A 22,302-nucleotide genomic window follows, 5' to 3' on the forward strand; every position below is an offset into this window, starting at 1 on the left:
ATACAAATATCCAACATACAGTCCTCCTATTTTCCCCACCCTGTGAAGTGGGTAAAGCTGAGAATGAATGACTGGCTCAAAGTCACCCAACTAGCTTTCATGGCTGAGGTCAGTCTGCCTGGAGCCTTAATCACTAGATCAAACTGGCTCCAATTAAAGATAGCTCCATTTTTGCTGGCAGAGGAACCTTGGGTCAGTCCACTGTTTCCAGGGTGACCCCGCAGGCCACATCTAATCACCCTGCCCGCCAGATCTGGCCCGCGGGCCTTGTGTTTGACACCCCTGATCTAGACCTTTTTCAGTCTGCATTCAGGCTGGTCACAGCACTGAAACAGCCTTGGTCAAGCTTGTCAGTGACCTTTGGAGGACTTGGGATTGAGGTGGTGCACCTTTCTGGACCTCCTGGTGGCTTTTGATGCTACCGACCATGACATCCTTACAGTCCAGCTTTGGGGGCTGGGATGAGAGGGTCTGTGCTATGGTGATTCACCTTCCATCATGGCTGGTTCTAGTCAGTGTTGGTAGAAGAGGAGAGGCCATCTGATGGAGCAAGTGGATCAGATCTAAGGTGGACTCTGGCCTTGGAGCGGGTTCTGTGGGGGCTGGGGATGGCTTAGTTATCTGGGGGAAGTTTGATCCCTTCAGGCGACAGAATGCCCATGACTGTTAGCTCAGCCACTTATGTTAGATCCCAGGGTTAGATATCCGCCCCCTCCCCCCCCCGGGCTAGGTGGGGACCAATTCTTCATTGAGAGAGGGGGTGGTCACAGTGGTGCCTTCCCATCTCATAAGGCCACTGTTGAAGGGTGTGCAGCTTCAGGAGGCCTTAGAAGAAGTGGATCATCTGGACCCCTTTCAGTTTGCGTTCAGGTCTGGGTATGTACCCCGGATATAGATGGCATTGACTGCACTCTTGGGTGTCCACTGGCAGGAGAGGGATGATGATAGTGCATCCATCCTTGCTCCTCTTGACGTAGGAGAGATCATGGTATCCTTCTGGCTAGGCTCTGGGAGTTGGGGATGGGCAGCACTGTTTAATGCTGGTTGTCTTTGTTCCCTTGGGGTGGTTCTAGTTGATGTTGGGAAGGGGGTAAGAAGCCCCTCTTTTGTGGGTTGTTACAGAGCTCAGTGCCTTCTCCTATCCTGTTTTAAGACTACATGGAACTGTTGGGTGAGGTCATCCAATGGTTGGCAATGATGACATTAGGATATTTCCATCAAAGATTGTCTGAGTGATGTTGTGTGTGTGTAGTTTTGTCTCAGAGCCTGGAGGCTGTGAGGGCCTGGATGGGGCACAAGAAGCTTCAGCTTAATTCAAAGAAAATTGAATGGATCTGGGGTTTTGGACCTCCTGGTTCAGAGACCTTCCATATTTGGTTGAGAATAGATTAGTACCAGCTTAAAATTGTGTCAGCCCTTTGCAGCAGACCATACCAGGAAGCCAAGATTATGCTAATATTTACTTTTATTACAAGGTTATGGTAACGTTATCTTGCAACTCTGAATGTATCTATTCTTCCCTTCAAGACAACTAGGGAGGTTTTTGTCTGAGATGTTTTCTCAAATCCTGCCTGAGACCAAATATTTCTTTTGTTTGACCATTGTCTCGGCTATGGCTCTTTCTCTTGCTCCTCAAGTTTATTCTTATTGCCCATTAGAATAGAATAGAATGGGCTGGAAAGGACCTTTGAGGTCTTCTAGTCCAGCCCCCTGCTCAAGCAGAACCTATACCATCTCAGACAAATGACTGTCCAGTATCTTCTTAAAAACCTCCCATTATGGAGTGCCCAAGTTTTCTGGAGTCCAGCTGTCCTCCCTGTGAGGAAGTTTCTCCTTAATTCCAGGTAGCTTTTCTCTTTCATTAGTTTCATCCATTGCTTCTTCTACCTTCTGGTGCTTTGGAGAATAGGTGGACCCCCTCCTTCTTTGTGGCAGCCCCTCAAATATTGGAATGCTGCTAACATGTCACCCCTAGTTCTTTTCTCTAGACTAGCCAAACCCAAATCCTGCAGCCATTCTTCATCTGTTTTAGTCTTCAGGCTTTTGATCATCTTAGTTGCTCTTCTCTGAACTTTTTCCAAAGTTCATTACACAGAGCTAGTGTGCAAACCAGGATCCTACTGGACTCATGGCTCCTGCTTAAGAAGCAGTTGGTAGCCCTGCCTAGGAGGACATTTGCACTTCAGACCACACATCAATTGTACCCAGGCCTGGATTGGGGAGGGGGGTGAGGTGTTTCTGTTTGTGGCCATGCCTTTGTGACCTCCAGATTGTATTACTGCAATGAGCTTTAAATGGAGCTGCCCTTAGAAGTGCATTTGGAAGCTTTAGTTGGTGCAAATTACAGTGGCACAGGCATCACATGCCCTTGAAAACTTGTTTTGCCCAAGCCTGGGGCCCTGGGATTAAGCCAACCTCCTGACTGTGTGGCTAATTGAGTGGTTGATGTCCAGCTATGTATTTTGACTATTTTTATTGTAGAGCTATTGAAGAGATGGGAGGCAATATAAATCAAATAAATTGATTTTTGGGATATAGAATACAGAACAGATGAAAGGAGATGACCCAGAAAGGAGATGACCCAGAAAGGCTGAATAGCTTCATCTATTAATGTCACCATTGGACTAGGTTTAAACCTGCTTTGGGATGCAAAATGTGGCTGCTCACAGGCTTACTAGGGATTAGCAGCAGCAACCAGGGACTTTTAAGGTCAGTTAACACCACTGGGCTTTTCACCTTGGACAACCTTTTCAAGGTGCTTTTGCTCACAATCTCCCTACGGGGAAGATCTTAGCTGAAGACCTTCTTTGCCTGCCTTTGAATTCTTTATATGATGGGCACAATGGCTTGGCTTGTTGCTACAGCCATCGTGCTTTGAGAACTTTGAAAAGTCTGAAAAATGCATTGTTGGTAGCTTCCTGCAAGAAATGTGGATCTTAATAGAAATAGGACTGGCTCCATATGCCGGTTATTTAGTCACTGAATTTTAATTGTGAACTATTCATCTTTATGAATGTTGTAAGCTACTTCACATCCTTTAGATGCATCAAAACTTCCTTTAATAAACATATAAGGCACCTTGGCAGATAGCAAAGCTAGAAATGAAGTTAGACCAGTGTGGTTCATGAATACTTATCAATATATAGAATAGTTACACAGCACAGAATACCAGGGTTGGAAGGGACCTTGGAGGACTTCTAGTCCAACCCCTTGCTCAAGCAGGACACTCTGTACCATTTCAGACAAATAACTGTCTAATTTTTTTTTCTTAAAAAAACTGCAGTGATGGAGCACCCACAACTTCTGAAAGCAATTCATTCTATTCATTTTTGTTTCAGGAAAATTCTTAGTTCTAAATTGGATCTCTCCTTGATAAGTTTCCACTCGTAACTTCTTGTCCTGTCTTCAGGTACTTTAGAGATAGGTTAACACACTCTTCTCTTGGACAGCCACTCAAATATTGGAAGACTACTGTATCACCCTACTCCTTGTTAAACTAGACAGTGCCAGTTCCTGCAACCATTCATCGTGCTTTTAGCCTCCAGATCCCTTACCATTTTTGATGTTCTCTACATTCTTTTTAGAGAACATTTTTTTTTCTATTGTGGTGACCAAAACTGGATGCAGAGTTCCAACTGTAGTCTTAGCAAGGCAGTATAAAGTGGTACTGACACTTCACATGACCTTGATATAATCCCTCTGTTGAGGCAGCCTGACTGCATTGGCTTTTTTGGTAGCTACAGCATACTGCTGGCTCATAATTAAATGGATTTCATTTTGTTAGATAGGGCCCAGTGTTCTAGTTTGTTTGAGACCCTTCCAGATCTTTAGCCCATCTTCTGGTGTATTGGCTATTCTAAATAATTGTCTAAATTGTTTATGAAGATATTGAATAATATGGGTCCAAGACAAGAGCTTTGGGGTACCCTGCTATGTACTTCCTTCCATGTATAGTTCCATTCAGGACTATACTTTGGTGACGCTATGTATCCAACATTTTTCTATTTTACCAAGTAGCAGCTTGTGGCCTACTTCGTCAAATTCCAAGCATACGATGTCCGCAGCATTTAACTGGTGCACTAATTTAGTCCCTTTGTCACAGAATGCAATAAGGTTTGACTGGCATGATCTGTTTTTGACCAATGTTGGCTTCCAATGATAGCTTACTTGTTTCTTGGTGCTTGCAAGTCCACTGCTTGATTATCTTTTGTGATAGATATAACTGGACTCGGGAGGAGGACTGATTCTAGACCATTGTGGTTTGCCAGGAGACGCATGAAGGGTGCATGCTGCCCATGGTGACCTAGGAAAGTTGGCTGAAGCCTCTCCAGGTGGCCTGTGGGGCTTCTGTGTGCCTGGCTTCCTTCCCCCTGGAGCTCCATCTCCTTGCCCAGAGCATCTGATTTCTCATCCAGCTCAGAGGCCCTTTTCACTGCTACTCTGCCAGGCCTTACCACGTGAGCTCATTTCAGTCCACAAATAAACCAGGCAGAGAGGGCAGGTCATGACCCATCCACCCCCTTGGGATGGGTTCCAGACGTTGCTGGCCAAACAAACCTGATCCGCTTCCTTTTTTGGGAAGAGATATCCCACCACTAACAGATCCCAGCAGTAGAGAGCCACTAGGTGCTCGGTTGCCAAGGGCCTAGAGGTGGGGGCAGAGCACCCCCCCCCCGTTCAAATGCTACACCAGCCACCCTCTTTGCATGGACCGTAACTAACGTTGCCGAGTGCCTTCTACAAGCAGCAAAAGGTCTGATCCAAACTCACTCCCTTTCCCGAGCTTTCTGAGCCCCCTGAACGGGAAAGCCATCATACCCTGTGGCTGACGTTCCCTTGCTATGAGCACTGCTTGCCAGAGTCTTGACTTCTGTCGCAGGCATTTTCCCCTCCTTCCCACTCTGGAGAGCCTTGGGCTGCAATTGGTTGCGGTGAGAGCAACCCCTCAATTTTGTCATGGGGCACCTTTCCCCTTCCTTGCACTAAATCCTGGGTGGCGAAGAGGTCCGGGCACACCCAGCAGCATCAGGTGGTCGGTGGGTTGGAGGAGGAAGTGCTGAATTCTTTTAGGATTTGGGAAACAGCTCAGTGAGAAGACGAAACGTTGAATCCAGCATAGCAAACCCATCTCATGCCCCCATTCTCCAGGTGAGTTAATAATGAACACTCCATTAACATGATTTATTAGAGAAAGTCAGAAAAGGAGGGGAGAGATCCACGGACTAGAGGTAAGCAGCTCCACCAACAGGCAGATACCCTGGTGGTCTCCCCAACAGCAAAGCATTTGAGGGAATGGCTACATAATGCATTTAAAGGAACATGCAGAGCATTTCACCAAAGAAAAGTAGAAAGAAATCCAGGCCAGAGAGAGCAACAAAGCCCCTTCCTTCCAGGTGGGCAGGCAGACTTGAAGGGTGGGAGACTCCCAGGACAGAAAGAAGCAGGTAGAAAGTCCAGGCCCAGAGGCGGGGGAGGGGAAGGAAGGTCAGGGGACTCAAAACTCAAGCCGAGGGGTTGGGAAAGCAAAACACGGGAGCCTTTGCTGGTGCCTTGCAAACTTTCTTTTTCGGAATCCCCCCCAGGGATTCCTGGAGACAAAGCAAAGGTGGGGGGTGCCCTGCCAAAGGGCCAGCTGCCACTCCAGGACTTTGTGGGGGTGGGGGGTGGATGAGAGAGATGGTCCCCCATGGGGGCCTCGGGACGGAGGTCTCCTTTCCTCTGAAAAAGGGGGCAGGCTGGGAAGAAACATGACCGTGGAGGGGGGAGCGCTGAGCTTGCTCCTACTAACTGCTGGACAACCGGGGTGGCTCCCAGGGAAGAAGCACTTGGGTGGGAGGTGGAAGGCTGCCGCCCTCTGAGAGGCCCCGCCCTGCCCTCTTCCGGGCCCAGAGGGAAGTGGCCCTCCAGGCAGGTCACAGCCGGGGGTGGGGTGGACTTCACTGCCATGCTGCTAGTGAAAAAGGGAAGCGGCTCGAGCTCCTCAGAGGCAGCAGGCCGGGTGAGAAGGCTGCCATTTTGGTCTGCCAGGAAAGAGGCGGCTGGCGCCAGTCAGCAAGAATCCCAGGAAGGGGAGGGCCATCCCTGCCCTGCCGCCCCAGGAGGGAACTTTGGCACACACACAATCTGGAGGGCAGCTGCCTGGGATGCCCTTTCAGAGGCTGCCGGCACAATCACGACACAGGACCTCCTCGTTGTCAGGGATGAAGCCCTTGCCCACCAGGGAGGCAGCACAGCGGGAGCAGCTGAAGCAACTCTGGTGCCAGTGGCGGTCCTCAAAGGAGATGTACTTGCCTCCCCCGAAACCTGCGGAAGAAAGAGGAGGCGTGGGACCCTGCAGGGGAGCTGGCTCTCCAGAGTCCTCCCCAGGCTGGGGGACCCTCCCACTTGACTCACCTGTGATGGGCTTTGCGCAGGCGCTGCATTTCTTGGCATAGAGGCTGCCAAAGCACTTGACGCAGTAGGGCTGGTCCTCCTGGGAGGTGAACTGCTGCCCAGCCAGGGGGGCCTCGCAGCTTGTGCAGACGAAGCACTCCTTGTGCCAGGGCTCGTCCCGGTAAGTCACTCCTCCCTTGGTCAGCGACTGCGAGCACAGGAGTGGAAGCTCATCTCAGGGGCTGGCTGGGCCCCCCCTGCCGCCCTAGGACGCTCCTACCAGCCACATCCCCCTCCCTCTCCCCCTCCAGTGGCCAAGACCCAACCTTCTTGCAGCGGGTGCAGCGGGGCGCAAATTTGCTCTCGTAGCAGGAGACGCAGTAGTACTCCTTCTGCTCCGGGATGAAGGAACGAGCGCCAATGGGCTGCTGGCAGCTGCTGCAGACGAAGCAGTGCTCATGCCAAGTCTGCCCGTTGTACTCCAACTTCCGAGAACCTGTGGGCAGAGGGAGGGGGGAGGGTGAGCCCCCAAAAGCCCAGGGGCTGCTGGGCCTGGGTTTGGGGGGAATCATCACTGCACCTGGCATGACGACCTGCTGGCAGGCCACACACTGGGAGGAGAACTCCTGGCAATAGCAGCCGTTGCAGAGCAGCTCCTGCCCCTGGCAGGTGAAAGGCTCGTCGGCCAAGGAGCGGTCACAGCGGAAGCAACGGAAGCAGCCCTCGTGGTAATGGCGATCCTCATAGTAGAGCTCCTGTGGGGGGAAAGCAGGGGTCAGAGGCCAGTTTCCTTCTGCTTCCAGGCACCTGGGATCGAGGTTCCTCTTCCTCCTGCGAGAGGCCTCTCCAGGCGTGCAGGTGGCCCTAGAAATAGACGAGCCCGTCCCTGTTGGCTGCCACCTGCAGCTCTCTCCAATGCAGACACATTATTATCTGCTTTGGCTCAGCCCAAAGCAGACGAGGCGCTGCCCTTGCTCGGGAGGCCCATCCACACGGGCAGACAAGACTCTACCCAACAAAGGGTGAGAGGAGACAGTGCCAACACCGGAAGCAGGCTGCAACAGACCCACCTTTACTTTGCCCCTACGTCTAAAGCACCGTCATCACAGGTCCCAACACAAGGTGTACTACACCAGGTCAGGGGCTTCTCTTCAACTAATGGGACCTGGCCTATCAGGACGAATGGGACAAACTTGGTGCAAAACAATTAAGTTTGACAATAGCAACAAAGCCATATCAGGGCCTTTCAACCTCCCAGGACATCAGGTTATCTCCAAGTAGCTGTCTTGGAACAAAGACAGGTGAGCAAGAGCTTTCTGGGTTTGCACACATCAGACTGTCAGACATTCAGGCTGTCTTCATAAAGACAATGGGCTTTTTAAAAACACACCATCACACAGACATGCATACAAACAACTGATAAAACTCTTGAACTCCATTTTAGACTTAATCTGTCTCTGCATCATCACCTCGCCTCCCTCCCTCTCTCCTCTTTTGAATCCTGTCAATCCAGCCCCCCCATCTAAGGCAAGGGCGCCTCCAGAGAGCAGACTGTTTCCATTTCGTAGCATGTGTGAGTCAAGAGACTCCTGGATCCCTTCTACACATTCTCAGGGCTGGAACCTGGAGAGATTGCTCCAAGGAATGTACCCTGGTAGGCACAGTAAGGGCCTTGGGGGGAGAAGGATCAGGAGCTTTCATATTGGGGGCTAGGAGAGAGGAATAAACCAAAGAGGCCAGCAGCTGAGACGATGGGTCAAAAGTGGAGCCTCCAGAAGGCCCAGGAGCCCAAGAGGTTGCTCACTGAGGTGGCCGGCCTTCCTTAGCTATCCTTAGCCCCAGGGGAATGCTGGGGGGCCTTGAGGGTGATTTCTTTTGGCTGCTGTCTTGATCACCTGATAGCATTTTATATTTTCTCAGGCTCTCCTTTTAAAGGTCCCCTGTGAACTGCGGGGGTGGGGGGTGGGGTGGGGTGGAAGCAGGGGCAGTCTGAGCAGAACTGGGGCACCTCACCCGGCAGTCATGGCCAATCAGCTCCTTGCACTCATCACAAGTGTTGGCAAAGTGTGTGTCATAGCATGGGATGCAGAAAGGACCCTCATCTCCCTGGATGTACTTGCGCCCGTAAAGAGACTCCTTGCAGCTGGCACAGTCAAAGCCTTCCGTCATGTTGCTGGCTGGAAGTCGAGGTGCTTCCTGGGAAACAAGAAAAACAAACCGCCGTTGACTTCCCCAGCCAAGTTTCGGGGGAAGATCTGCTCACCTTCCTTTTCTAGGCATACCCACACAAGCCGGGGGGGGAAGGAGCTGCACAAGCCACCCCTTGCCCTGGTGCTGAGTGGTGAAGGAAGGAGCTGCAAGGTAAACAGAAGCTTTCAGAATCCAACTCTGGACGCAGTTTTCTAAATGTCTGGATGGGCTCGGTGTTCAGCGGCTCTCAGCATTCACTGGCGATGCCAGCCGTCCATTTAAAAACTCTGGGTATTTGGGACACCCTTGGCTAGGGAGCCCTCCAGCTTCCCTTGGCTCTCAGCCAGGCACCCATCTGGGATTGGGGGCAAATCCACCACTCCACACTGGCAGAAAGCCAATTCTCCCCAGAAGCTTTCATAGAGGCCGCCCTCCCACATGGCCAGAGTGGTGAGGAAGGGAGCACCTTTGCTCTGCCTTGGTCTTCCAGGGCAGCAAACGCAGGGGAGTTCCTCCAGACCTCTCCTCTCCTGCCAGTCACCTATACAGCTTCCTCACCCGATGAGCAAGGAACTGCTGTCCTCTTACAAGAGAGCCAATGGGTTGGTCTCCAGCCAGGAGTTCCCGTGTTAGCATGCCTGGACTAGCTGTCCTGAAACTGGGAGAGGGTGAGCAATCACTGTAGCCTCCAGGAAATTCCAGCATTTCAATACTTTTTGAAATAAACCAGAGAAGGAAGGAGGAGGGAGTATGAAGAGGGAAACTGCAAAAGCAGCACATGCAGTGCCATGTTGCAACAGAAGCCCAACTTCCACTGATTCTTGCCAAGCCAAGGGCCCCATCTCCTGGCACAAGTGCTCTCTTGAGCAGAACCATCACACCCTGGCTCTCCAATAGCAGAGAATGGCTAGCCAATGGCTAGTTTGATATTCCACAATATGAACAAAATGGCTAGTTTTACATTCAATAATACCCATTTAGCTGCTATATAAGAAAGACAGGTCTTTATTATTTGATCTAACAACTCCAGTGAACGGGGCCACCCTGCTCTCCTGCAATATTCCAAGTGGACGGCGTGCAAGCATCGTCTTTTGTCCCTTCTCCAAACTAAAAATATTTCCTTACGTTTGAAACTGGACGTCCAACAGTGTCCAGGGACAACAGCCCTCCTCCTATGTGCTCCTCATGTGCTTAGAAACAGAGGCTATTTTGTAGGTCTCACTATGCCTCGCTTCCCTGTGAGTCAACATCTCACCTTCAGAAATGGTGAGAATGAGGCTCCCACAGCAGTGGGGGGTGAGAGGGGAGGGAGCCAACTCCTTAACAAATTCTTCCTCTAAAACCAGAGTTTGCACTTGGGCAATGGGACGGCCTGAAGGGAACAGGAGAAGAAAGGGGAAGCTTTCAGTGGCGCTCAGTGAAACAAACATGGACAAGAGCCTGCAGCTGTGGACCTGCAATGCTGATCTTCCTGCTTGAAAACAGTGTGGTGTGCATCAGTTGCATTGGCAAGTTTGTGACAGTCTGTGAAGAACCGCAGCAGCAGCAGCAGCAGAGGGTCACACCTGAGTTGGTGAGAAAGGATGTGCAAAGGATGTGCACGTGCAAAGGCAGGAGGTGCTAGAATGAAGACTTCCTCCACAAGAAGACAAGACGAACTGGGAGCAGCCCAGGAAAGGAGGGCCATGCCCAGAAGCAAAGGAAGCCCTCCAGAAACCTTGTTCAGGCTCTTAGAAGCCAAACATGGCAACAGAGAGAGAGAGGCTGGATCTCCAAAGCCTGCTAAGGAGGAGATTGTGCCGGATAAGAAGACAAAGAAGAACCACGGTAGGTGGTGATTCATGACTACAGAAGGAATGGAAACAAAAGGTATGTTGACTGGACCTATTAGCTGAAGAGTTACACTGTCTGCCTGGAGTAAAGATCAAGGACATGACAGGACAACTCGCAAGACCTTTCCAGTCCACCCACGAGGCAATTATTCCTTCCTGCTTAGATGAGTGGAAGACACTTGGGGGGGAGAGATGCAGCCGAGACACCCCAGGCTCCTCCATCCATTTGGTCTTCAGGCCTCTTTGACCGACTGAGAGGCAAATCAGATCCCTGCAAGTCATGACACGGCTACACAAAAGGGGTGACCATGGGGTGGTGGTGGGGGAAATGGTTTCTGAGGCCAGGGCCTGAAACATCTACACAAAGGACACTTGACATCAAACAAGGGTTGGGGTGGGGGTGGGGGGAGAAACGTGCTTGGTTAACAAGGTAAAATTAGTTTGGGAGACTTTAAGTAGCAACTGAGGATGAGAAACCCCGTCCCATAGAGAGACAGGCATTGTAGAAAGGGACGATGTTGCTGGAGGAGGGCCTTTTAGAGGAGGGGTCCCAGGCCCAGGGCCCATTCAGAACTAGGCTGGGCAAGTGGCAGGCGAGTGCACAGCTCCGCTTGCACACGGTGTGAGGCTCCATTTATGTGAGCAGCAGGTGCACCCAAAGAGAGCTTCACGTGTGAAGCCATCGCTTGCACAAATGGAGCTTCACACACAGGCGTGATTGCCTGCCACTCACAAGGCACCATTTCCTCTTCCCTGGCCTCCCCCACCGGTCCGCAAAGTTGGCAAGGGTGGGAGCCACGGTCTTAAACCACCCGAAGAAAAACCAGAATATTGGCTGATGAGGTTCATGACCTCTGCTGCTTCTACAGTAACGCTCAGTGTAAAAAATAATGAGAGCAAAAACACGACAGGCTCAAGGGAGATCAGGTGGAGCCACCAAAATGCAACAGTTATTCGAAAGAAACAGAAGCAACAAGAAAGGCAGCAGGATTTACTTGACAGAAATCTAATCCAGGGCAGCTCTTTGTTTTGGGTGAGTTGAAATCTCCAGGACCAGTTAAACTGCAGGGAAGAAAGGAACCGAAGGGCAGGCCTAGGCAATCCTTTGGTGCGTTCGTTTGCCTTTGAGAAACCCAGAACAGGGGAGTGCAGGGCGGCTGGGAAAGGGCCCGCATGGTCCCTGCCTCGAAGGAAAAGGCAAGAAAGGAAACTCCGAGAAATTACAGACCAGCCTCAGAAGAGCACATGGAAAACGCCAGCATGGGCTTTCTGCCAGATTCATCTCATGCTTCTGACTGGATAATTTCCCCAGTGCATTGAACACTGCTGTAAACGTGTATCTTGTTTTCAGTGAAGTATTAGATAAGGTCCACTGTGGCATGCTGATGATGTTCTAGGATTCTTAGGATTTTCCTGGCCCCAAAAACATCCTAAAAGATGATCAGTTGTTATTCCTCATCAAATGGAGGCATGCAACAGGTGAGATGCCCCAAAGATCATTCCTGGCCTTTATTTTTCACCATTATGGAATGATTAAAATTTTGGATCAAGAAGGATTAAGATGGAGAAAACGCTTATGAAATTTGCACAAATGTAGAATAGTTCATACCCTAAAAGACAGAAATATACAGTAATAAGATTCACAACAAACATGAGAGATAGGGGGAAAGGGCTGAGAGTAATGAAATTAAATTTAACAGAAATAAGGAGTAAAAAATAATGCTCAGATATGCAACTGAATAGGACCCAGCAGGGCCCCCTATCAGCAAAGAAGCTGTGCCCTTTTAGGTGGGTGAGGGGGTGGCATCACGTTCCATGGACAGGATAGCCACCCCCCCCCCCTCTCCGACTTCAGTTGGATGCCTCTCAAGGGCTGTCCCATTCTGGATGCCCCCTCCCCTTAAGAAGACTTCTGGAATAGGTTCAATGTAGACCCCGTGAAGAACAACTGAAGGTGCCGAGAGAAGACAAGTGGGGGGAAAGGACAGCATCCTTCAAACATCGGGCTATTTTTTTCTCCTTCCCAAGGGCAAGCTCCAGAGCAAGGCATCTGCTCCAGAAAGGCATAGGGTACAGATTCACAGGACTGGAAGGGACCTTGCAGGTCTCCTAGTCCAACCCCCTGCCCAAACAGGAGACCCCATACCATTTCAGACAGGGATGGAACACCCATAACCTCTGGAGACAGGTCATTCCACTCGTCGTGGCAAGCATGGCCTCCCTGTGTCCAGGCCCTTTGAATTCTTGTACTGGCCTGCGAGGGTTTCTTTGGCCTGGAGGCAACCTTAGGGGTGACATGCTAAGCTTATTGGTCTGCCAACCAAGGAGGCTGGAAAAGAGATGCTTCCCACATGACCTGGTCTAGAACCTTCCCTTAAAAGCCTGCTTCTCCTTCCCCACCCTGGGGCCAGAAGCAACGGGAAAGGCATTTGTCCACAACAGACAAAGTGTTTGAAGGCTTCCAGAAAGAGTGGAATTGTTAAAGTTATTAACATCCATCGCAAGCAATCCTTGGAATTGTAGCTCACCTGGGGTCTTCTGAATAAGTCGACTCCCCTTTCAGTGAGCCGAGAGCCAAGTAGACGGGCAGATGGGGAGAAGCAGCCAGCAGTTCCCTGGCAGCCCAAGACGAGAGAAGATGGCAACTCTGCCCTTTGCCTTCCCAGAGCCCAGCATGCTTGAGCACAGGCCCCACGGCCAGAGTCCCGGGTGGTCTGATTATCCAGCCCGTGTCCTCATCGCATGCAGGGCTCCCCAAAACAAGCAGGGCTGGAAGGAAGGAAGCTGCTCTGTCGCACTCAGGCCAAACCAAAACAGAAAACTGGAGGTGGAGACGGTGCCCCTTAGAACTGGCTGGGTGTTCAGCCAGGGGAGGCAGCAGCTCTCCATCTTCCACATCCTCAAGTTGCTCAACTGCTCCAGGGAACTTTTTTTCCCCAAATTTGGTCAAAACAGGCTCGCTGCTGCTGCTGCTGCTGCTGCTCTGTGCTGGTGACTCTTTGTTTGGAGAGCTGCCACGGGGAGGGGAGGATATAAATCAGGTGTTTAAGGGTGTGAAGGCTTTGCAACCCTCCCTCCCTGATGAGAAATCAAGTCAAGTGGTGGGATCCTGGGTACTGACAGTCAAAGGAACCTTTGATCTCTTTTCCAGCAAGGAAACGCCCCCCCCTCCCCATTTCAGTCAGAAAAGACAGAGAGCTGACAGGCTCAGGCTCTTCTTCTCCAGCCATCTGCTGCTGTGTGTTTCGGGGGGGGGAGGACCGTGGGGGTGGGGAAGGCTGGATAGCATTCCCTTAGCAGCAGAGAGCCTGGGCACGGGCCATCCAGGATCAGTTACGTTACAGCCCCAGCACAAGCCCACAGGAAGAAGAAAGCCTCTTCCCTTGTTTTAAAACCCTGCCGCAGCAGAGGATTCAATGCTCCCAACCCACCGGTCAAAACCACCCACGTTCAAGCAAGGAGGTTGTTTGTGCAGGACTTTTCCGGGAAGAGGCCCTTTGACCTTTCAAGGCCCCGATGAATGTCCTCTTTGGGGCAACGGTTCAGAGGCAAGTCATCCCATTCCACCGGGAGATTTGGTGGGAAGTCTCATCACTGAGCTTGGCCTTCCAGGCCCAAGAAAGCATGCTGACCAAACCTACCCTGATAGAGTTCTAGAAGGCGCCACCATGAAAGGGGTTGGGAGGAGAAAAAAGGGACATCATCCCGCGTCCACCTAAAAAGTCCAGGGAACTGGGAAAATACAGATTCCCCCCACGGGCAACTGTGAACCATGGATCTGAGAGGCAGCCCGAGTAGTCCTCCTCCTGGAAGTAAGGAGTCTAACTCCTTTCACATTCAGAACTCCCACCTCCGCCCCACTGTAGTTGAGTTGATGGCAAAGACATCTCCCCCCACATCCCCGGTCCAGACGGGGGGGGGGGGAGAACAATTTCTGATTACATCCTGCTTTGCCAGGAGCCCTCTGGCAGGGGACATACGCCCTGGGGAAGAGGCCTCCTGATTTTGTGGGACCTGCATAAACAGCAGGTGAAAACTATGCTCAACTTGCAGCCCTACTGGGTAATGAAAGGAACATGCCAGGGAGACGGTGTAAAAGCATCCTGTGAGTCCTGCCAGGGTTGAGAAATGCCACCTTGAAGTCACCACAGGAGACTTCCAGCCCAGGACACAGTGCTGCTTCTATTCCTAAAGCCCTTCAGGAGAGACGGCACTGGGATCTGCCCACCTGGCCCAGCCTTCTAGGAGAGGCTCACGGGGAACGCCCCCCTCCTCCTAAAGTGCGTAGGAAACGGATAAGGCAGGGACCCGCTCCTGGGGTAGACCCTCTCTTTGGAACGTCCTCTGGACGAGCGAGTGGCTTCCACCCTGTTGGCATTTCTCAGAGCAGATAAAGCCAGCAAGATTCCAACAGAGCTTAGCCCAAGCTGACTACTTGTATTTGTAGTGATGTAGTGGTTATGGGTGGACAGATTATTTTATTACATTATTGCATTACTCCACTTCTATTGACTGGCAGTGCTGCCCAGAGTCCAATATAAACACTGTTCAATAAGCCGACATCTACCATGATATTTTCACAGGCCTCCTCCAACCTGCCCTGGGGGAACTTAGGCATCACCTCTTGCATACATCCTCAGATGTGGGAGGGAGGGAGGGAGGGAGGGGTTCGAGTATAAAATAAGGTTGGGGTGTGCTGCAGCTGCTGCTGGAGAGCCCTGACCTGGCACCTTGCCAGCTAAGAGGGCTTCTTGGGCCCTCCATGGTGGCCGAGAACCTAGGAGGAAGAGGTGCTCTCAACAAACAGCCGCTGGGTTGAGGCTGAACATGCTCAGCCCCCAGGTGGGTCAAGTACACTGCAAGGGAGGGCGACTCTGAAACCCACAAGGAAGCTTCCTGCTCGGCTGAAAGTTTCACCTTTGGGCAAAAAAGCAGTTGCAAAACACCCAAACCTGCCGGCGCCAGGCCTGAATCACTGAGGAGACAGACTGACACCACCAGGGAGGGAGCCAGTTGGCTTTCCGCATTCTAAGCTGGGGACAGCGGCCTCTGTGACAGGAGTGATGGGCACCACTGGAGGACCTGAGGCCAGGCCCCTTTCCCCTCTAGGTCACCAAGAACGTTGACTTGATGGCACGTATCAGATGGGGCGTCCCAATCAGACAGCGCCATCTGAAAAGGCAGAATAAGGCACCCTTGTTGCAAAAGGCAAAAGCCAGCTTACGTTTTTAACATAAACTAACTTATGTTCTTAATGCCGGGGATAGGAAGAGGTGCAAGTGGGATTTTCCATCTTTACTCTGCCCCCACTTCCTCCACCTGGACATGCAGGGGACAGCCACAGGCAAAGGCAGAAGGGCCAAAGGGCCCAATCCAGGGCAGGAAGCCCCCCACTGGCAATCTATCCCAAAGGTTTTGCACTCATGAACCTCTAAACACGTGGAGGGGAAAGGGGCAACCTTTCCCACCCATCTGCTTTCGTTCGGTCAGCACGAGAGTTTTCAGACAAGAGAACTGAGGAGGATTGCATCTGCGTATTGCCTCTATTTTGTAAAAGGCCTTTACAAACCAAATATCAGCATTTATTTACCCTATTGTCAAATATCAGCCATGTTTAGTACAGACCTGCTGCTCAGGAGAAAACTTTTTTTCTCCTTTATCTCGCCCCCGCCCTTCCTTCTCCTCTTCAGCTATCCTTGTCACTCCGACTGGAAAGCTTTGCCATGCTTGGGATTCAAACGGAGTCATATCCAAATTAGTCCTGACTTTTGACAGCTGGCAAGTCAGCTTCAGAGCTTTCCAGACAAGAGGCTGAAAGAGCAGTGGCAATTTGAGCCCCAGAGCCATTGGTAACTTTAGGCTCTGTATCAAACACTCCAATACAGTCTGTAGTTGCTGCAACACCCTGGTTCAAAAAGGAGCCAGAAACCCAAGCAGTTTTCCCCTTCTTTGCAAAGTTGGGTCAAGGGCCAAGATGTCGTGAAGCACAAGAATGCGTCTCAAGCAGAAGTGCCAACCTGCTTATCGGTCAGTTCAATGGTGCAGGAAATGTCAGCTGCAATGCTCAAAACCCCTGAACAATTAAATGCCTATCATTCTAAACAAGGGTGTGGGGTATATTGGTATCTGATGTGAATTCTTGCAGTCTTTCGTCCGAGAGCCCTTTAAAATACACATAGGTACAACAATAGCAAACCTCTCTCTAAAGGTGAAGAGCAAGTGGCGTTTTGGCAGCTCCCAACGGACACACAGCAGCGCATGCATTTCCCATCCAACTTTAGAACAGAGTTGCCTAGAAAAGAGGCCAAGAGCAGCCTTCAAGCAGGAGGAGGCAGGGGCGGCTTCAAGGAGTCTCCCTTAGGGCTCTTCTTGAAAGGTGGTTCTGCAGGAGGGGACCAGGCTGAGCCTGAGCGTGGGGACCAATGCACCATCAGCCTGGAGTCTCTGGAAGAGACCTACATCCAGCCCCCCTTGGAAGTCCAGAAACTCTTATCTGGTGCCAATTTGCATTGACTATTGGTAGACCGGATCCTGGTGAATAATAAATGTGCTTTTGAATCCTATCCTGGCTCCTGGTTTCTTGTTCAGTAGCTGAGTGAGAGAAGAGAAGGCTGAACCAAATGGTAGCTACATATGCAGGGGGAGGCTCAGCTTTGTATGGAGGAGCAGCACATCCTCCGCAGCCCCAGACAAGTTCTCCCCATCATCATCATCATCTCTTTGTGCAAGGGGATGATCTACTAACACCCGCCCTCCCGGCTATAGTTACACCACCCAATGATCACCCTGATTCCTGACCAAGTGTAGCAAAAAGGGGCGGAATCAATAGACGGTTGGCACCCAAAGGCAACCGAGGAACAGAGCTGCCTGTGACAATCCCCGAGCCTATTTTGGTTGCTGCACAGCCTGGGAAAGACTAGGCAGGCATGTGCTGATGACAAAGAGAGCAGGTGGGAAAGGGCAGCTCCAACCTGGGAGGACGCCATGGTCTTGGCCAGCTGCTTTGGACCCTCCAGGCACTCCTCTGAGCCAGGATTTTTGGTCTGAGATGCCAGGCATTAGTGAGAGCAGAGGATTCAAGCCAGCAGCTGCTCTTGGCAGGAGACAGGGCCTCGGGAGGGGAGGGGGAGCCCCCCAGAGATATAGAAATGGGGTGTCTTGAGGAGGGGCTCCACTGCAGCTGGAGGGCTGCTGCTCCCTTAAGGTTCGTGCCCAGTGGGTTTAACCACGTTCTCCTGAATGCCTTGAGGCCCTGTCAAGGGGATCCTTGCACAGAGACCCCCTGCACCTCCCACCTGTTCTGCCGGAACTTGCAGCAGTCACAGCCGGGCCGAAGAGGGCGAAGCCTGCAGGCGAATGCTGTGCATCGGAGGCTCTGGGCTGCCCACAAGGAAGCAGTTGCACTCTATACCCTGCAACCTCCACTTTCCTCCCACTGACCCAGGCACAGGAAGTTGGTCAGCATTGGGAGCTTGAGGCCTCTCTCTTGGCACATCAGGGCAGCATGACTTAAATCTGGGTTTCCCCTTCCCTTTTCACGTTGCCCAGCCAGGGTCCTTTGGGGAACCCAGGGCTGCAAAAGGGAAAAGAGCATTCCCAACAACCCTTGTGTCGTGGGGCTGCCAACGTGGATCCCTGGCACAGACAAGGCCGCCAAGATGCCCTCCATTTGCCCGAGTCTATCCCCACAACCCTGGCGGGGATCAAGGCCAGCCCAGGAGGCAGCCTAAGACCCGGCAGAGCCTGGCACCCAGGAGGGCAGGAAGCAAGTACAGAGCCCCCTTCCCCACCTGGGAACCAGACTGGAGCCTGGTAGGAGGTGCAGGGAGCTGCCTGCCTTCCAGGCTTAGGGCTCACCGTGGCCTCCCTGAGGTTGTGAAATGGATCGGCGGCTGGGAGGAAGGGAGAAGAGGGAAGAAGCCACATTGCAAAAGCAAAGCCACGCCGCCCTGGGCCAAGCCTCTCTGAGCAAGAGCTTGGCTTCTGCATGGGAACCTCTCCAGATCCCTCAGAGAGAATGGCTTCATCCGACAACAAAAGAGGTGGTTTCTCCAGGAAGGCGGGCTGGCGGTGGGGGAAATGGGGTGGAAAGATCTGGAGAAAGAACATTCCAGACCACTGAGTCAACCTGCCCAGGGCTGGGGGCGAGTTGGTGGATGCGGTGGCTTCTTCAGCAGCCTCAGAAGGGATCCCAACCCCAGAAGGCTCAAAAGGAGGGGCTCTGGAGAAGCCGACTCTCTCTGGCACCCATGTTGCAGCCTCAGGGGCCCCAAGCTCACAGGGTTTCTCTGTACCTCTGCCAAACCAGCCCTTTGGGTCGCTATTTATTTCATGTAAAGTATCTGCTTCGCTGGGTGATTCATGGAAGACTGCGTGGATCTTGAATGATACCTGGTTGCCAAACTAGGACAACTAGTGTAGGATAAATGCAAGAGAACTTTTAAACAAGAAGTCGATGGTTACTGCATTTGCAAATCCTGGTTTTGAAAGACCTGGGTGCCTGGGGAGTGTCTGAACAAAGGATTTATGGGTTGCCCCCAGGCCCCAATTTCCTATTGCTTTATGGTGTAGCTCAAGATATGTGAGAGCCAGGTGGCCTTTGCAGTGAAGGAGATGGAGGGAAAGAGCAGCCCCACCCCTTGGCATGAGGTCCACGTAGAAGCAGGAGGGAGACCATGACTCATACCTCCAGAGTCCCTGACCCAAACACTGTGGGAGGGTTTGCAAGCTCTTCCCCCCCCACCCCAGGGAACCTAGGAAAATATTTGTCCCTGCTTCTTCAATCTGTCCCTCGCTGGAAGGACGTGGCCCTTGGGGTGGAGAGGATACCAGAAGCAGAGCAAGGGCCTTTTTCTTAAGCCAACTCTCAGCAAGGAAAACAGCAGCAAACAAGGGGACCAGACTTCATCGTAAGCATCGGCCAGGCCAGAGAGCATCCTGAAGGCATACTTGCACCCGCACCACAGTCCCATGCTTCCAGGCCAAGCTTTGAGCTGCCGACCAAAAATTCAGAAAGCTTTCAGCATCTTGGCCAGAGAATGAGGAGGTGGAGGGAGGCATCTCAAGGTGCTACAGAGGCCACGCAGGAGGCTATGGGCTTGAGCTGGCTTTTCTGCTTTGAAAGCCAGCAACAAGACGCTGTTAGGCTTAGCGGTGCCTCGCAGCCACGTCCGTCTCCAGGCTGGCTGTCCCTTGGCCCTGTTCCTGGGGATGGATCCCCTACGGAATGCAGCATGGCCCCACAGAAAGAGCTGCTGCTCCAGGAATAGCAGAGATCCGATTTAATAGATGCTGCACACCATTTCCCAACCAGCTTTACTGAGCCACCGTTTTCTTTGGCCAGAGTTCAGCAGCCCTGGCAGCGCTTATTTTGCAGTAGCAAAAGTTCAAGGCAATGGGCCACTGGAGCTGACTGTTTGGCTTTATTCCCCCCCCACCCCGTCCCCCCCTAAATATGACTGGCTCCCTCCCTGGCTGCATTGGAAAGAGCTTTGAAATCCTCTATCTTTCCCCAGGCTTCAGATTTTCTTTAGGCTACATTGCTCAGGGTTCTTGTAGAGCTGGGAAATCTGTAATAAATAGAGAGCTGGCCATGTGGGCAGGAAGCAAATTACTCATTTTGCCAATGTGCATATGGGTAGATCAGATTTTAATCAGGCAGTTAGGTTCTGGCCTGTGAGGGGACTCAAGCTTTCCCCAGGGAAACAGGTCAGACTGTACAGAAAACGGCAGATATGTCTGAGAGAGCAAGTATTCTGCCAGTAACTAAGCTGATTTGCTGTCTTTGGATCTCACAAATGCCCCCCCCGAATCTCCTCCAGGCACCCCCAGCTTCCAGAGTCACTGGAATCCAGTGTGTTGTGAGAACAAAGCATTGTTCAGTAGTCGCAAATATATCACATGTATAGAAAGCCCATATCTGGCATTGCAGTGGCTAGAACTCTTCCAGGTGCTGCATGACCAGTTTAACATAGAGTAGAACTACTCCTTCAACCTTTCAACCCTGTTGATGTATCCCAAGGTTACAGTGATCACACTACTGGCTTAATCTGTGGTCTCCTAGGACACCCAGACCTTTGCACACACACAATTGGTGAGCCAAATGTTGCCTTACTGCGCATCTGGTTTTCCCTATTTAAATGCAGAATGCCACATTTCTCACTACTGGGCTGTATATTATCGGAGAGGGCCCAGTGTCAAATCTAGCGAGATCCCTTTGAAGACGGGTTCTGCTCACCAAATTGTCTTTTATGTCAATCCTCCAAATACCACTCCATCTAGAAAGCGGGTGGTATGAGGAAATCAAATAGTCTCCCATCCTCATGGGTTGGCACTATTGGCCCTGAGCTTATGCTGACCCAGCCAGCTTAATGGCACAGCATCCCAGCAAGAACATCCTCCAAGCAACAGCTAGTAGTTCCTGGAACTGAAGTCTCCAACTAAAATCCTCCTACAGCTGGAAGCCTTCCTGCTTCCCAAGGAAAAGCCAAAACCACATCCTGGAGGGGGACCCTGGTCAGGATCTTAACACACCCACACATCACAACAGGAAAATACTGCGCAAATGCTCTGCAGTCAAGTATTATCATTCCACCTCGCTTTTTTCTCCTAGTCTGAACACATGCAAATGATTCCCCCTCCCCCAATGATCTCTTCACAGAAGTGCTGCTCTTTGGCGATGCCCCAGCAGCTCCCAGAGGAAGCCCTCCACGGCTGGGGCTCCAGGAGCCCCTTTAGGATCGAGCAGCATAAGGCGTCGCCTGCTAAGGCGCCAAGTGGGCATCTCCAGGGCAAGAAGGGCCCCGTTCTTTGAGGGCTCAACCTTTTAGCCATCCCTTCTCATCAATGAGGAAGCCTCGCCTTCGATGCTATCGGGGTACGGGGACTAGGAGAACAGCCAGCTTCCGGTACCGCAGGGACCCTTTTACCGAGACGGCAGGCGGGCTGGGCACTTGCTTCGGCCAAGTTTCAGCTGCACTTTCCAAACGGAATGAAGGAGAACGAACCCAAAGTGGAGGGGGGCAGGGGGTTCGGAGGTAGGAAGAGATGGCAGGGTGGCAGGCAGCGGGTGGAGCACGAAGCGGGCTGCCCAGCCCAGAGCCCTGGGACGGCCACCAATTTGTGCCCCGCTGCCACAGCGCCGGGGCGAGAGAAGGGACGCAGCCCTGCCACCCCTGGGCACCCGCTGCTTCCAGAAAGGGAGTCTCCACTGCCGGCAGGGGACGGGGGACCAGAGCCCTTGCGAAGGGAGGGGGGCAACTGCCCCGAAGACCTCCGCTCCTGCCTCGCCCTGCACCGCAGCCGCGGGGTGGTGGTGGTGGTCCTGGGAGTCCATCCTGGGGGCGGAGGGTCCGTTACTGCCCACCCACCCACCCAGCGGGTCCACCAGCCTCGCCCTCCCGGAGACCCGGGCAGAGGAGCGGCGGTCCCGGTGACTCCCTCCGAAAGGCGGCGAGGCTGCTGCGACCCCATGGAGCTCCCGCCCCGCCCAAAGCGATCGGCTCCCTGGAAAAGCCCCTCAGGGGCGCCGGGAGGGCTGCTGCCGCCCGCACTTTGGGAGGCTCCCGCCCACCCGCCCGCGCCCCCGCTCCCGCCGGGCCCTTTCCGCCCCCACCGACCCTCCCGAGCTCCTCCGCCAGCCGCTCTGCCCTTCCAGACGGGGAAGGCCGAGACAAAGGGGCAAGGGCGTCCCCCTCCGATCGCCCGCCCGCCCCCGCCCCGCTTCGGCAGCCGCTGGGAACGGCCGCGCCGGCGCCCTCGCCCGCTCTCACCGGCAGCGGTCCGGGCCACGGGGCCGGTCGGAGGCAGCCCGCCGAGTCCCAGCAGCCACGCGCACCGCCCGCCTTGGCCCCCGGAGGCGGAGCCTGGGAGCGCGGGGGCGGGGCCACCGCTGCCGCCAGGCCTGCGG

The 22,302-nt window shown here is 52.6% G+C and overlaps 1 protein-coding gene across 3 annotated transcripts; it reads right to left on the reverse strand.

The window, feature by feature from the left end:
* Positions 1–5,166: 5,166 nt before the first annotated feature.
* FHL3 (four and a half LIM domains 3) lies at positions 5,167–22,253 on the reverse strand. 3 transcript variants are annotated; one of them, XM_087970427.1, is made up of 7 exons: positions 12,923–13,351; positions 11,390–12,004; positions 8,386–8,568; positions 6,953–7,127; positions 6,699–6,868; positions 6,394–6,580; positions 5,167–6,303 (listed from the first exon to the last, which is right to left on the reverse strand). In XM_087970427.1, the coding sequence occupies exons 2-7, from the start codon at positions 11,567–11,569 to the stop codon at positions 6,152–6,154; spliced, it is 1,047 nt and encodes a 348-aa protein (XP_087826553.1). In that variant the 5' UTR covers positions 11,570–12,004; positions 12,923–13,351; the 3' UTR covers positions 5,167–6,151. The 3 variants fall into 3 exon arrangements, with proteins under 3 accessions (XP_087826553.1, XP_026529560.1, XP_087826554.1); XM_026673775.2 differs by lacking the exons at positions 11,390–12,004; positions 12,923–13,351 and adding an exon at positions 22,166–22,253; XM_087970428.1 differs by lacking the exon at positions 11,390–12,004 and having other exon boundaries at positions 12,923–13,394.
* Positions 22,254–22,302: the final 49 nt, after the last annotated feature.

This window comes from Notechis scutatus, chromosome 8, assembly GCF_049901735.1.
Source record: "Notechis scutatus isolate UNSWTSFEM ecotype Mainland chromosome 8, rNotScu1.2, whole genome shotgun sequence".
Classification (NCBI taxonomy): domain Eukaryota; kingdom Metazoa; phylum Chordata; class Lepidosauria; order Squamata; family Elapidae; genus Notechis; species Notechis scutatus.